This window comes from Biomphalaria glabrata, chromosome 7, assembly GCF_947242115.1.
Source record: "Biomphalaria glabrata chromosome 7, xgBioGlab47.1, whole genome shotgun sequence".
Lineage (NCBI taxonomy): Eukaryota > Metazoa > Mollusca > Gastropoda > Planorbidae > Biomphalaria > Biomphalaria glabrata.
The window spans coordinates 36,063,216-36,076,569 of NC_074717.1; the positions used below are offsets into that span (position 1 = coordinate 36,063,216).

The window sequence follows — 13,354 nt, forward strand, 5'->3', positions numbered from 1 at the left end:
GCTACGACGCCTACGAGATAATTTAAAGTTTACACACAAGGCTGGTAAACTTTAGCTTCTTGAACTAGCCATAAAAGGGAATATTGGAGCTCTTTAAAATGTAAGTTATATTTGCGAGACCGGAAATTCTTTAGAGTTTAGTGCGTCAAATCGTCAGTGAACAAATCCATTGAAAAGAGTATCAACATCGTCGCTTCTCGGCTAAGTCCCAAGTCAAATGATTTTGAAAATGGGATAGGGTATAGGGCTATACGGGTCTTTAAAGTTTTAGTTATAGATCTTCGAAGTTCAGCTTCTAGAAAAAACAAATATAGGTAGACTCAGATCTATTTAAATACTAATTATTAAGTTGAAGTTATATTAGATCTATATATATTATTATTAATAATAATAGATCTATTATTATTATTATAATTATTTATTCAAATTTTCAAATTTATTGTTAAGATCTAATAAAAATATTTTTTAAAAACTTTTTATTATCAAACTAGATCTAGACTGGACTAGACATAGTCGCATAGATTCTATAGATTTAGATCTAGACTCTAGATCGATCTAATTAATATATAGTTTTATCTAAACTACTAGATCTAGTTTCTATACTAGATCTATAGTCACTATACTATAGATAAAATGATTCCCAAAGTTATGAAAGTAGTCTACAAAAGTAACAAAGATTTCCAAGGAGTCTACAAAATGAATTGGGGATCTATCATCTAGATCTATGAGTAGTATGAGATGTAAATATAAAATAAAATAGGGGTAGATCTATACAAAAGTGGATCTTATTTAAGCAGGTCGAGACAAAATTTCATTTTCTATTAAATTGTTAACTCATACACAAATATAATTTTTACCTGTTATTCAAACAATTTTTTAAAATTTTAATATCTTGTTTTAATAGCTTTAGACTTTAAATTAAGGTCCTCCTGCGACATTCTGCGCATACGCCCGGTGTCATATTATATGCTGTCTCCATAGAAACAAAAGGAAAATAATATTAAAATTGGACAAATTCAAAAAGAAATGTAGACAGCTTATAGTAACTTATTGTGGTTATTTTAGTTTAGGCTTCTCCTTCCTTCATTGCCTATGTGCATTTTATGTAAGTAATCACGCCATGAAACCATCTAAGCTGGAGAATCTTTTGAGATGACGACATTGACAATCTGATAAAATAATTTAGAGCAATGAAAGAAAGTTCTGAATAGACCCTCATCAGTGGTCAAAATGGTTGCTTCACTAACGTCACAAAGAGTTTACGAGAGTTAATTATTTGTTTGGTGGATTTGTGTATTAAATTTATTTTGCTTTGTTTTGATTTAACTTCATTTCATTAATTAATATATAATATACAACTTAGAAATCTGTGTTAAAATCACAACTGAAGTTTATTATTTTTCAAAAATGCATTTTTAGCAAAGCAGTGGAAAAACTTGAAAACAGTGCAAGGGGGTCTACGAGACAAACAAATTTGGGAACCATTGGTAGAAATTTAGATCTAGAGACACTAGTAGTATAATCCTTGATCTATTCTAGTACTAGATCTATAATATTTTATTATTATCCATAATCTAGCCATTCTAGCTCTACTGTTTACAGTAAGTCTTAGGTCTAGAATCTATATATATTATAATACTAGATCTAGACATAGACTATTCTGTAGTCACAAATATTATTATACTAAATCAAATATACATCTAGATCATAATCTTCTTATCTTACAAAATACAGACGTTACTTCAAAAAAGAAGGTGATTACGTCCTATGCATCATGCATCTAGTCATGCATGTTAACCAATGACTTCAATTAACTGGTTTTCCTGGCTGGCTCAGACAACCCATTCCATGCTCTAATAGCCCTGGGGAAGAAGGAGCATTTGTACAAAATTGTCCTAGCATATGGAACAAGGAATGTGCTTCTAGCTTTGTGTCTTTCTTTATTAGATTTTGTATTTGTAGATTATGGTTCAGTGTTTTATGTATAATTGCTGCTTTACAAATCCCTAGAATTTGTCACTACTTCCCTGATAGGAATACTTACACGTACTATTATGTAATATGTATATAGATTATATCTATATAATATATGTATACGAAAATGTAACTACACTGGACTTTGAAATATTTTATTTTATGCATTTTAAGTAATTTTAACATAACAATAGAACCTGCTTAAAAGTTTGGTAAACTCATTTTTAGTATGCAAATATTAGATTTTGATTAAAAATGTGAAAAATGCAAAGTAAAAGAAAAATATTCAATTAAATTCATTTCCTTCATTTTTTTTTTAGTTCAAAATAATATCAAATAAAGTATTGCTCCACATATAACAAGTATTCATCATTAAACAAATTGTTAAGAACATTCTTTAAGTTCAGTTGCAAAGTTAATTGAATTTCATTAGTTATATGTGATGCCATGCTCTTTATTTATTTTTTTTTGAAAAATGTGAAACATTGTTTCGTGTTAAAAACTTTTTTTTCTCTTTATGTGGTTTTTATGAAATGTAGATCTATATGTGTTCAGGAAATGATGTAATAGTTTCTAATTTAGGGTGGTGGGGCTTAGAGACAGGAAACATGTGGAAGAAGGAAGATGAGAAATAAAAAGATCTGAAGAGAGAACTTGTGAGAAAAATATAAAAATTACTTAAAATAAAAAAAAACAAAGGTTCCAAAATATTAATCTATAAATTTGTACTTCTATATGTTTGTTTGTTTTTTGTGTGCAATTACATAAAATGTCAATGTGGTTTGTAAAGCATTGTATGCTACAATAATAATGATAGCATTAGCTGATTGATCATTTTAATGGCTGCCTGGTTGCATTTGTAGGCTTTGTGTTTCAGACAGTCCCTAATATAAACCCTATATACTACCAACCCTTGGTATCCTGCAGGATATTATACTCTTCATATCTGAAGGAACATCCCACACTTATAAAATTAAACAAAAAATGGAATTAAACAATACTCTATAATAAAAAATTATTAGGCCAATATGAAAAAGACATGTTTATCGAGGCTTTGTAACCCAGAAAAGAGATCAACTTAACTCTCTCCCTTTGTTTTAACATATGCATCCTCTGTTCCTCTATCATCATGCTAACCTGACTTTCTTTTCACAGTTAAGGGCATACACTAAGGGTTGATTAAAGTCCCTGCCAGAAAAAGTTCTTGAGATGACCAAATTGCCTGTTAATGGATAGAAACACATGCTCTGATAACTATGTAAGTTTGTTATAATTTGTGAACTAATGATAGTAGTAATTGTCAAAGATTAGGCTAGATGACTTTAACATGTTCAGTTGGATTGGTTTCTCACCTCAAAAAGGCTATTATAGCATTGAACAGCTGCAACACACAATAAATAAGTAGCTTCAACCTCAAGTGACTGATCAACTCACTTTAAACAAAAAATCATTTCATAATTAATAATAAAGTGCAAAGATAAAAGATAAGTGTTTACATTACAATATGTTACATTACAATATCATGTTATAAAATGTACAGTATAACATATGAAGAAATGACGCACCTCACACACACTAAACCACAGAACCTATGCACATCTAGCTTCAACATTTTTTTTAGTTTGTACATTTCTCAAGTTTAATTTTTTCAGCGTTCTGACAGCCAGCATGATTTATGTGACCTGGAAACTTCATTTCAACATTATAGAGAGACACACCGAATATCAAATACAGAGGTAAACAAAGGTCACTTATCCTTTTTCCTATTTATTTTTAAACATTCTGAGTTTAAATTAATAGAGTTCCAAAACACATCTGTAAAAATAAGAAATCTTATAAATTAGAGTGATTTGTTTATTAAATGTACAAAGAAATTTGATTTCAAATCTTCGATTATAATGAATTTATTGGTCATTGATCTAAAATACAATTATGTATTTTATAAGTCATTGCAAATAAGATTGCAATAATTAATTATTTATTTGTGTTGTAATCTTTACCTGGTACTTCTAATGATTTTTTCTGCTTGTAAGAGCTCATGTGCTGATGGAACTTAGCCAACCTTTCAGATATTTGTAAGTGTTTGTAAAATGTTTCTGATGTTCCTTCAGATTCTTAAGATAATTACATCCTAGCCCAAACCTCCAGCTGGATGGCTGCGGGCATGGTTTAAACCTGGGACCTTCGAGACCACAGAATGAGTCCAGAGCGCAGACCAATCTGAAGTAAATTAAACTAGTAAAGAGGTGCTGTTTCTAGAAGGTTGGCAGCTGCTTTGTATTTTGTGGGAGAAAATATCTATTGTTCAAAATGTAAAACTAAAGATGGCGCAAGAATTAGTGTTGTAGAAGCTGCATTTGTTATTTATTAGTGGCATTAGATGCGTCCATCTGGTCCTTTGGATCTGGTCAGTATGGAAGAGAGGCTGCAAGGCGCTTGCAAATTTTCCAGCCAGGCTTTCCCCCAGCATTGATCACTCCATCGCAGCTGTGTATCATTGAAGTCACATGAGAAATTGCAAAGGGAAAGAGACGTAAAATGTATAAAAATGCCACAGAGAGACAGAGTGGTCATACAATTATTTCTGCAGTTGACATTATTTCATCACAAATATGATTTTATATCAACAGATATATAAAGATTTTTAAATAGGATTATAGCTGCATAAACTGCTTGACTTATTGAGTTGAGTTCAACTCCAGATGTAGACTATTAAATGTTATAAATTTTAGATGGAAACCTTCTCCCAGATACCCCCTTCCCAGTACCCATTTATCCACAAAAGAAATTGGCCCTGAACTGCTAGACCTAGTCTATTAGCATCTTCTATTTGAAATTGTTAGTTTAGTAACTACAAACCATGTCAATGTAAGCACAGCCACCAACCATCCAAATGTTCCATGACATTTGTCAAGTTCTCATTACAGCAAAGTAAACATTTGATTCCAGAAATCTCAAATAAAACATCTCGGCCTTCACTGCCAATTCAAGATCTGCCTGTTGAGTAACCAATGGTATACCTTATCTCATACCTTGGCTAACATGAAAGAAAAACTTTTATCTTAAGTGTAGCTATATTTGATACCAATTAATCAACAAATGTTTTAGCACATTTATATTGAGAATTTAAGCTAACAAGCCAAAGTAGAAAATAAAATGTGAATTAGCATGTTGCTAAAATGGGTGGTTTATATTTATATAGTCTTATTTTATTAAAAGTTATAAAAAAAAATTTCTATTCCTATTATTAGTTCACACTTTTTTCATAGTCAAAAAGTGAAAAAAACAAAACAAAAATTCAATTATTTGATTTGACAACTGTTTATTATCCTATCAAGCAGAAATTTCGCACATAAATTCAAGTTTACAATTTTATAGTAAAAAGTAAAATCTCTTCCAGTGACAGCCTTATCGATTCTTTGATGTTGTCTTCCCATCCCTTTCTATGTCTGCTTCTTCTACCTTTTTCCTGGTACTATTCCCTGAAAAGGAAGGTCTTTGTGCAAGCCATGAGGACCTTGAGATATGGCCATAAAGTTTTAGCGCTTTTTGACAGCGGTTAGCAGGTCATCATCTGGCCCAATGGCCATAGTGGTCCTATTCTGAATCTTCTCTTTGTAGGTGATGACTAGGATCCTTGTATAGCAGTTTGGGTCTTCTCTAAGCTTGTAGTTAGCATACTAGATTCACAAGCATAGAAGAATGTGGACATGACCAAGAAGCACATCAGTCTGATTTTAGTGTCAAGGGCTATGAATTTGTCTTTCCAAATTGCTTTAAGCTTTGCAAATGCTGCTGTGGACTGTGCCATTCTGGCCAGTAGGTTTAGTTTCTACATATGAAGTATTAACTCCGGGGGGATAGAAGTAAAACATTGGCATCTATTTTATGTAGATTTATTTATAGTTTATTTTTAAATCTAGAACTATATATTTATGTTTGATCTTTTGTTGTATGGACGTTTAGCTACTCATGTAAGTTGCCTGGGTGTTGTGCTAATAACTTGAATTTTGTGGGTTCAATCCCCATACTTGGAATTTTTTTTTCAATTTAACCAAAAAATAAAATATGAATGTCTAGTTTACTATATTATTTGAACATAAAGTAGGAATTATTTTAATTCTTTTTTTTATATTACTTTGTTTGGTCATTCAATCTTACTTCAGTTGAAAATGTCTTATTTAAGTTTCAAGAATTGCAAGATGATCTCAAAAAGTGTTCCTACAAGTTCAAAGAATGTAAGTCGGCTCTGGAAGAAAAGAATAAAATGTTGATGGATCTGCAGGATGACTTTTGTCATATGAAAGAAGAGCTAGAGGAGAACCGTGTAACAATTGAAGATGCTACAAATGAGGTACTCTTTTTATTTAATAGTTTGTCTATGTTAGAATAGTTAATTGACAGAACACTATCAGTTAAATTTGTATTCATGTAAAGTCATTGATTTAATGCAACCAGGTATTCATATCTTACATAAAATCATTTAAAAAATAAACTATGCTACTTCTTCAAAAACTTCAGTATAAAAATATGAAAGAAGCAACAACTGAAAAAAAATTATTTTTTAAAATTAAAAATAAGTAGACATCCATTTTTAAAACAATTTGGATGTCAAAGCTTGTGTCTAGTACTTCTTTAATTAACATATGTTTTACAATGATAATTTTAATTGCAAAAAAAAAAAAAAAAAAAAAATAATAATAATAAAAAAAAATAATAATAAAAAAAATAATACTTTGTAATCCTGTGAAATAAAATTAGCATAGGGGGCCTATTAAATTTGTGATGCCTTTTTCTTTCAGATTCAAAATTTGAAAAATGCTTTGCGTGATGTACATAATGAAAAATCTGAGCGCCAGTCAGAAAATAAGAGTCTTAAAAATGAGGTTGGCATTATCTTTCGTAAAAAAAACCACTTTAAATCTTAATTTTCTGTCTTTGCCTGTTTCGTTTAAAAAAAAAATTGGGTTATATTTCTTTTATAGTTTTATTTCTGCTTTGTTTGAATCTCCAGGTTCATTCATTAAGACAGAGGTTGGGACAAATGGAAGTGGAGCTTGAGAGTCTGCGTGAAGAAAATGTCCACCTGTCTGAGGATTTCAATAAAACACGTAAGAAGCTCCAGATTTGTGATAGCAGTTTTCGCCACTTGGAAGCTGAAATGAAAAATGCTAAAATTTTACTCAATGAAAAAGAAAAAGAGGTAGATAACCCATCACACAACACATTTTGTTTTTCTTTTTGGGTCACTATAGCTTAATTAATGGAAAGTTAAAAATGTCTAAATATCCATTCATCCTTCTTAACGGTACTTCAACGTATGACCCTGGCCTACTTCAATACATATTTCCATTCGCTTCTTTTTTTTTTGGTCGCCTTTCCCAAGTGTTATAGATCTGTTTCATCAACTGTAATGACCATTTTAGGGACCAAACTATTTTTTTTTTAAGTAATAAATCTCTTATTCATAGGCATGTAAAGAGACATGAAATTTTTTTTTTCTTTTAAAATAATATTCACTTTGAAATCTAGCATGTTCCAGTAGCAACCATTTCATCTTTGATGATTCAAATTTATAAAAAAATCATAAAATTAACCAGGTTACATTATTACAGCCTGCCATTAAAACTTCCTCTTCTATGTTTTCTAATGTGCAGAGCACAACAAAAGTAATCTTTGATATTTCTTTGTCAATACTTCACTGCATAAATATTAATATATAATGGCAGCTCTAGATAAATAGATACAATATTCATTAGAGAAAGTATTGAATTAAATGTAGCAAAATAATGGACTGGCCTGACCAGGGCAAGAACTCTGACCCTCCTACTGGACAGCACCACCTTAATGGACCACCTAGTGGGAACACAGGATCAGGTGAGCAGGCCACACAAGCATGGAGGATCCCATAAAATAATCTTTTTGATCAGTTGTGTTTTCACATCGCCACTCAGTAAACAACAATCACATGACCCTATCAGATTATATTTAAAGAAAGGAATATCTTTTATGTATTGTAGAGCTTTCAATCAATGCTATAACATATAGCAAGGCTGTTGTAAAGGCACTAGTTAGTTTTGATGACCATACTTATTAATATTCTACTTATCTCTTAAGAGCCATTTTTCTTTTGATGTCGGTATGTAACTAATTGGTTTACTATATGAGCTATGTTTGAAGTCATTACTATTACTGTTAGGTTAGTGCATACTAACTGTACTATTTGTGTAAATCGTTTAAAATTTTTAGGGTAATATTTATTTTTTTTGTTACATTTTTTGTGTGTTTTCTTTGTTTTATAAGCATTTTTTTTTTTTTAAAGGAATCAGTTGTGTGGAATAAGGAGTTTAATATATTTTAGGGATAGAGATTTAAATTTCATCTATTGTTATCTCCAGTTGCCAGCTGTAGATGTTATAGTTCGTCCATCATGTTTCGTCATCTTGAGGGCTTTTATGCCTGCTGAAGTGGCTGGTGGCCAGGGTGGTGAGAGGTTTTAGCCACTGACTGTCCCACTAGGGTTTCTTCAAGTTAGTGCTCTTACATTACCTTGTTGAGTATGCATTTTCCAAGCCCCAATTCTTTTGTCACATTTGGTTGGAAGACATGTTTTTATTAAAACTTTTTATATGCACGAAATTCTTAATCATTAATGAATCAATTGTTTTTGTTTGTTTCAGATTTCTAGTCTGAAGTCTGAGCTGAGAAGTGTGAAGGGAGAGTTTGATGAGTTATTGAGTTTTTATGAAGGACAAGAAGAACATGTAAGTTCTGGTATGATGGAAACTAATCTCTTTTTTTATGGAGAAATTCTCTCGAACTACTCTCTGGGTTGTTAATTTCTTGCCCTGCCTTTTGCTTCCCCTCTCAAGAACATTCAAATTTTCTTTATTTAAAGTGTATCAAAAATAGTGATAATGCCTTATTCAAAACATTTAAAGATATTAAAGCTATTTTCAATTGAAAATATGTTCCTTTATTGGAATGTGTTACAGATTGGACAGCTTCGTGCTGAGAATGACAAAGTGAAATCTGATATCTGTGAAGCTGTGAATATGTACAACACATTAGCAGAAGTAAGTCCCATTCAATCTGTTATGCAGGAACATATGAAGATCTGTAAGAAATTTTTATTATTTTAGTAACTAGAACTGGAATATTAATATTTAAATAGTTAATACGCTGGATGCGCAGTGGCTGAGTGGTAAAGCGCTTGGCTTCCGAACCGAAGGTCCCGGGTTCAAATTTTGGTGAAGACTGGGATTTTTAATTTTGGGCACCTCTGAGTCCACCCAGCTCTAATAGGTACCTGACATTAGTTTGGGAAAAGTAAAGGCGGTTAGTCGTTGTGCTTGCAGCGACACCCCTGTTAACTGTTAGCTTCAGAAACGGATGACCTTTACATCATATGCCCTATAGACCACAACACAAGGGACTGAAAGGGGCTTTTTTTTTAATTAATAAGCTGGTTTTAAAACTTTTATTGTAGCTTGTATACTTTTTATAATCCTGTTTGTATCCTGATTAGAGGAGTAAAATCCTTGAAATTTAAAAGACATGACATGGCCTAAATGTGCCAAATAAAAATCACTTTTAATTGCCTAGCTGTGGATAAGTTGAAGTAGGACATTATATGTCAATTTTTAGACAATCTTTTTGAAATTAATATTACCAGAACAATAATGTTGAAATGTTGGCATGACATATTAATATGACATGAAAAGCAATAATGTACTATACAAATGTTTGTAAGTTTGTATTTCTGAAGACAAAAGCTGTTAAAATGGGAATATGGTGACTCTTATCCTTAAATATCTCATAGGAATTGAAATACTGATGCATAGGCCTGCTTCTTTTTTTGTTAAACTGGAAATATTGGAAATATTTATTCTGTTTCTTTATATAATTTTTTTATTTGAGAAAGCATACTGCATACTGTTTTTTTTTAGAAATAATCTGTACTGATTATATGTGCTCAATGTATGTTCAATATTTCAGCGAGCAGAGTGCCTTGAGGTAGAATATAATAACAGTTTGAAGAAAATACAACAATTAGAGGTAATTGAAATGTTTCTAGTGAAAAAGGCTTGCTTAGACTACACTGAAAACAACAGCTGGTGAGCAAGGTATATGTTTGAATCACTTCCTGCAATCAATATCTACACATTTCTTTCCACAGCATCGCAATAAAGATTTGTGCAAAGTTGCTGAAGAAAATGCCCATTGTCAAAAGAAATTGGCCAAAGCGGAGGGAGAAATTTCACAAGCTTGTGTTGAGATCCAGGACTTGCAGCTGCAGGTAGTAGAGTTTCAAGAGAGATTATTTCAATTATCTTTGCATTGTGTTGGAACTGTGGTTACCAATTTATTTCATTTGTAATGCTATCACACCTTGAAACCTTACAATTGATATCTTTCAGCTCAAAGACTGTCGAAAACTAATTTCTAAACGAGAAGATGAATTAAGAGAAGCAGAAAAGGAAATTCGAGGTCTAGAGCATTATAACAAACAATTAGAAGTAAAGGTAATTTTTGCTACACCACAAATACAATATTTTGACTCTTGCAATTAGTTGATATAAGTCTGTCAGCATCATATAGATAAGATTTATATCTGCCTTTTGTAACTGACCTCCTGATTTGATAGCCTATTTAACATTTTAAAAAAGTAGTTTCCCTTTCAGATGTAGTGTATAGGGCAGATGATGTAAAGGTCATCTGTTTCTGTGGCCTACTATTAACGAGGGTGTCATGCTTCTTTTCTCCAACTAATCTCAGATACTGTAAGAGCGGACAGATTCATATTGGCACCCTAAAGTTCCCAAAATGAAAAATCCCAATCATGACCAGAATTTGAACCCTGCTGGATTCTCCAGTTTGGAAGCCAATCACTGCAACTCCATTGAACCTAGGTATTTAAATGAGTCAACTCCATTCAACATTAGCCAGCAAAAAATTTACAGCCCTTTCCTACTTGGGGGGAAAAGTTTTTTTATTTTATTTGACTAATTTTGTTTTGGTGACTTTTAAAAAAAATTATTGTATTTTGAAAAAGGGGGTGGGGCATAAGCAATTTGTAAATCTATGAAAATGTAATTTTTTTTTAAAGTTGGAGAACTTGCTTATGAAGAGAATTGTAATTATAAACTTTCTTTGAACTTCATCCTCATCTGTCCCTTGACTTTCATTGTAGGGGTGCTGCAGCAGTTCACTTAACCAAACCCCCCAACTTTCCCCAGTCAGCAGCAGTTCTTAGTAGAATATCTGTTATATTATCCAGTCAACTTCTTCTAATATTTATAATATTCAACAGTATGCAACATCTTATACCACAAACTAGTACCAGTACTTTGCTATTTTGGCACTGATTTCCATGCCAACTTCTCTAGCTGCAGCATCCAGTTTTGAAGTAAGATCTTGTACCTGGTCTGCATTTTCTGCAATGAGGTCTATAACATCTAGAAACCTGAGATTGGAAATAGGCTGCCCATTATGGTCAAGCTAGGAGTAAATCCTTCTAGAGTTTCCATCATAATATGCTCCAGAAATAAGTTAAAAAGAGCTGGAGAGAGAATGCATCCTTGCTGTATTTCTATGCATGTCCTAAAACTTTCTCCAATTTAGTTGTTCAGAAGTACTGAACTATTTGCATTTTCATATAGGGCTTTGATGACATCAATAATGTTTTCATCTATGTTGCCCCATGCCAAACCCTGTCAAAAGCTTTTTTAAAGTCAGTTGTGTACCAGTTTCCTTTGGTGTTGAAGCCATTTTTCATTTAACAGTCTGTTGTTAAACATTTGTTTAACTTAGGTACTAAATAAGTAAATAAAGAGCAGAATATTGTGATGAGGTCAACATCTCCAATAGAACTACTGTCTCTAAATAAATTAGACTAACAAGACATAAATAATGAATAGATAATATTTCACAGTAGGTAACCATACTGCCGTATCAACTCTATACTGCTGTTTTAAGCTCTACTGGCCTCCCTGCCTTGTCCTGGATTTGCACAGGGTTCAACTGTTCCAGACTGACTTCACACTGGACTCGATGTGCCAGACTTGATCTTGAATCATGACTTAGTTTCATACTCATGATATGTCTTGACTCTGAATCCAAACTGTCTTGACTGTGCATCTTGGCTCTTTAAATAGGGTCCCAGAGACGATCTCAATCACATGACCATTTCCAACATGACTGCCATGAGTAGTGTTCATAGCAGATCTTTCCTGAAGTGTCACCGTGTTGCCCTGTCTGTGGCGCCACCAGAGTTATAAGAATATGTTGGTACTTTTGTATAAATTTTACTGACTCTGACTAGCAATAGTACTTGTTTCTTTTTCAGAATGCTAGATATATTCAAGAAATGAAAAGAAACATAAGTGAAGATCAATAAAAGTTTTTGGTTCACTCCTAGGAAATACCTGGCCATATTTCTGTTCTCTGTGTTTGTGTGCATGCAATCAATTGTAGTTTTGAAATACTTTATCACAATGTGCAATTTGTTTGTTCTTACAAATTTTTTTCTTTTATAAATAATGTTTTAACCTCCAAAAACTGAACTACATAAATAGTCCAGAGAGTAGTAATAAAATGAAATGTCTGATAATTTACAGAGTTGTTTTTTTTTATTCAATTTTAAAATTAACATCAAAGTGTACTAATTCTTTGCATTCGACTTAAATTTCTTTAAGTATAAAATTATAGAAGTTAGTAGCATAGGTCATGTTGATGAAGATGTCTTTTGTGGACTTGCAGTTTTAATGTGCAACTGTGCAACTATTGCAAGTACGTTCAATATATGTGTAGTTGTCAAATATTTTTATTAGTTTTTTAAGAGAGATTTGTTTGTATCTTGAAATAGAACACATTTGTACAACACTGGCTCGATAAAGTAAAGACCTTTTAATGAAAGAAAAATGATGTAACTGGTCATCGTCTTCTGTGGCCCACAGTTAATGAGGGTGTCATGTAGCCATCACAAAGACCAACCACATTCATTTTTTCCAAATATGTCAATACCCATTAAAGTTGGGTAGACTCAGAGGTGCCCTAAAAATCCTGATATCCAAAATCCAGGATTTGAACCCTGAACCCCCTCAGTTCAGAAGGCAATTGCATTACCACTCAGCCATCATCTCAATAAGAACATAAATAAAAAAAATAAAATAAACGTTACATTAATTTGAAATTTATAGGTGTCTAAAAGATGTTTTCATTGATGATTTATTTTATGAATAAAGTTACACAAGTGTACAACAGAGACACAAATGTATTTCCCCAAATGACTATGTTTATTTATTTAAATATATTCTTCGAATTTGCATATTTAAACTGACATAAAAAAAATATCTTTGTTTTTTATTCAAAACTAACC

At 32.0% G+C, this 13,354-nt stretch overlaps 1 protein-coding gene across 1 annotated transcript; it reads left to right on the forward strand.

Moving 5' to 3' along the window:
• Positions 1-149: 149 nt before the first annotated feature.
• Positions 150-12,586, forward strand: LOC106077975 (chromosome partition protein Smc-like). The gene is made up of 12 exons (XM_056037096.1): positions 150-314; positions 3,130-3,232; positions 3,627-3,710; positions 6,161-6,328; positions 6,777-6,860; positions 6,989-7,177; positions 8,655-8,738; positions 8,970-9,050; positions 9,973-10,032; positions 10,154-10,273; positions 10,395-10,499; positions 12,323-12,586. Exons 2-12 carry the CDS (start codon positions 3,203-3,205, stop codon positions 12,371-12,373), a joined length of 1,056 nt encoding a protein of 351 aa, XP_055893071.1. The 5' UTR covers positions 150-314; positions 3,130-3,202; the 3' UTR covers positions 12,374-12,586.
• The last annotated feature ends 768 nt before the right edge of the window (positions 12,587-13,354 follow it).

What these genes read in the sequence shown, in the direction of transcription:
- LOC106077975 (XM_056037096.1), top strand. Translation starts at nt 3,203, where the DNA reads ATGGATAGAAACACATGCTCTGATAACTAT. An exon ending in TTGAAGATGCTACAAATGAG is followed by an intron (nt 6,329 to 6,776) that starts GTACTCTTTTTA and finishes TTTTTCTTTCAG; the next exon opens with ATTCAAAATTTGAAAAATGC. An exon ending in AGAAAATACAACAATTAGAG is followed by an intron (nt 10,033 to 10,153) that starts GTAATTGAAATG and finishes TTCTTTCCACAG; the next exon opens with CATCGCAATAAAGATTTGTG.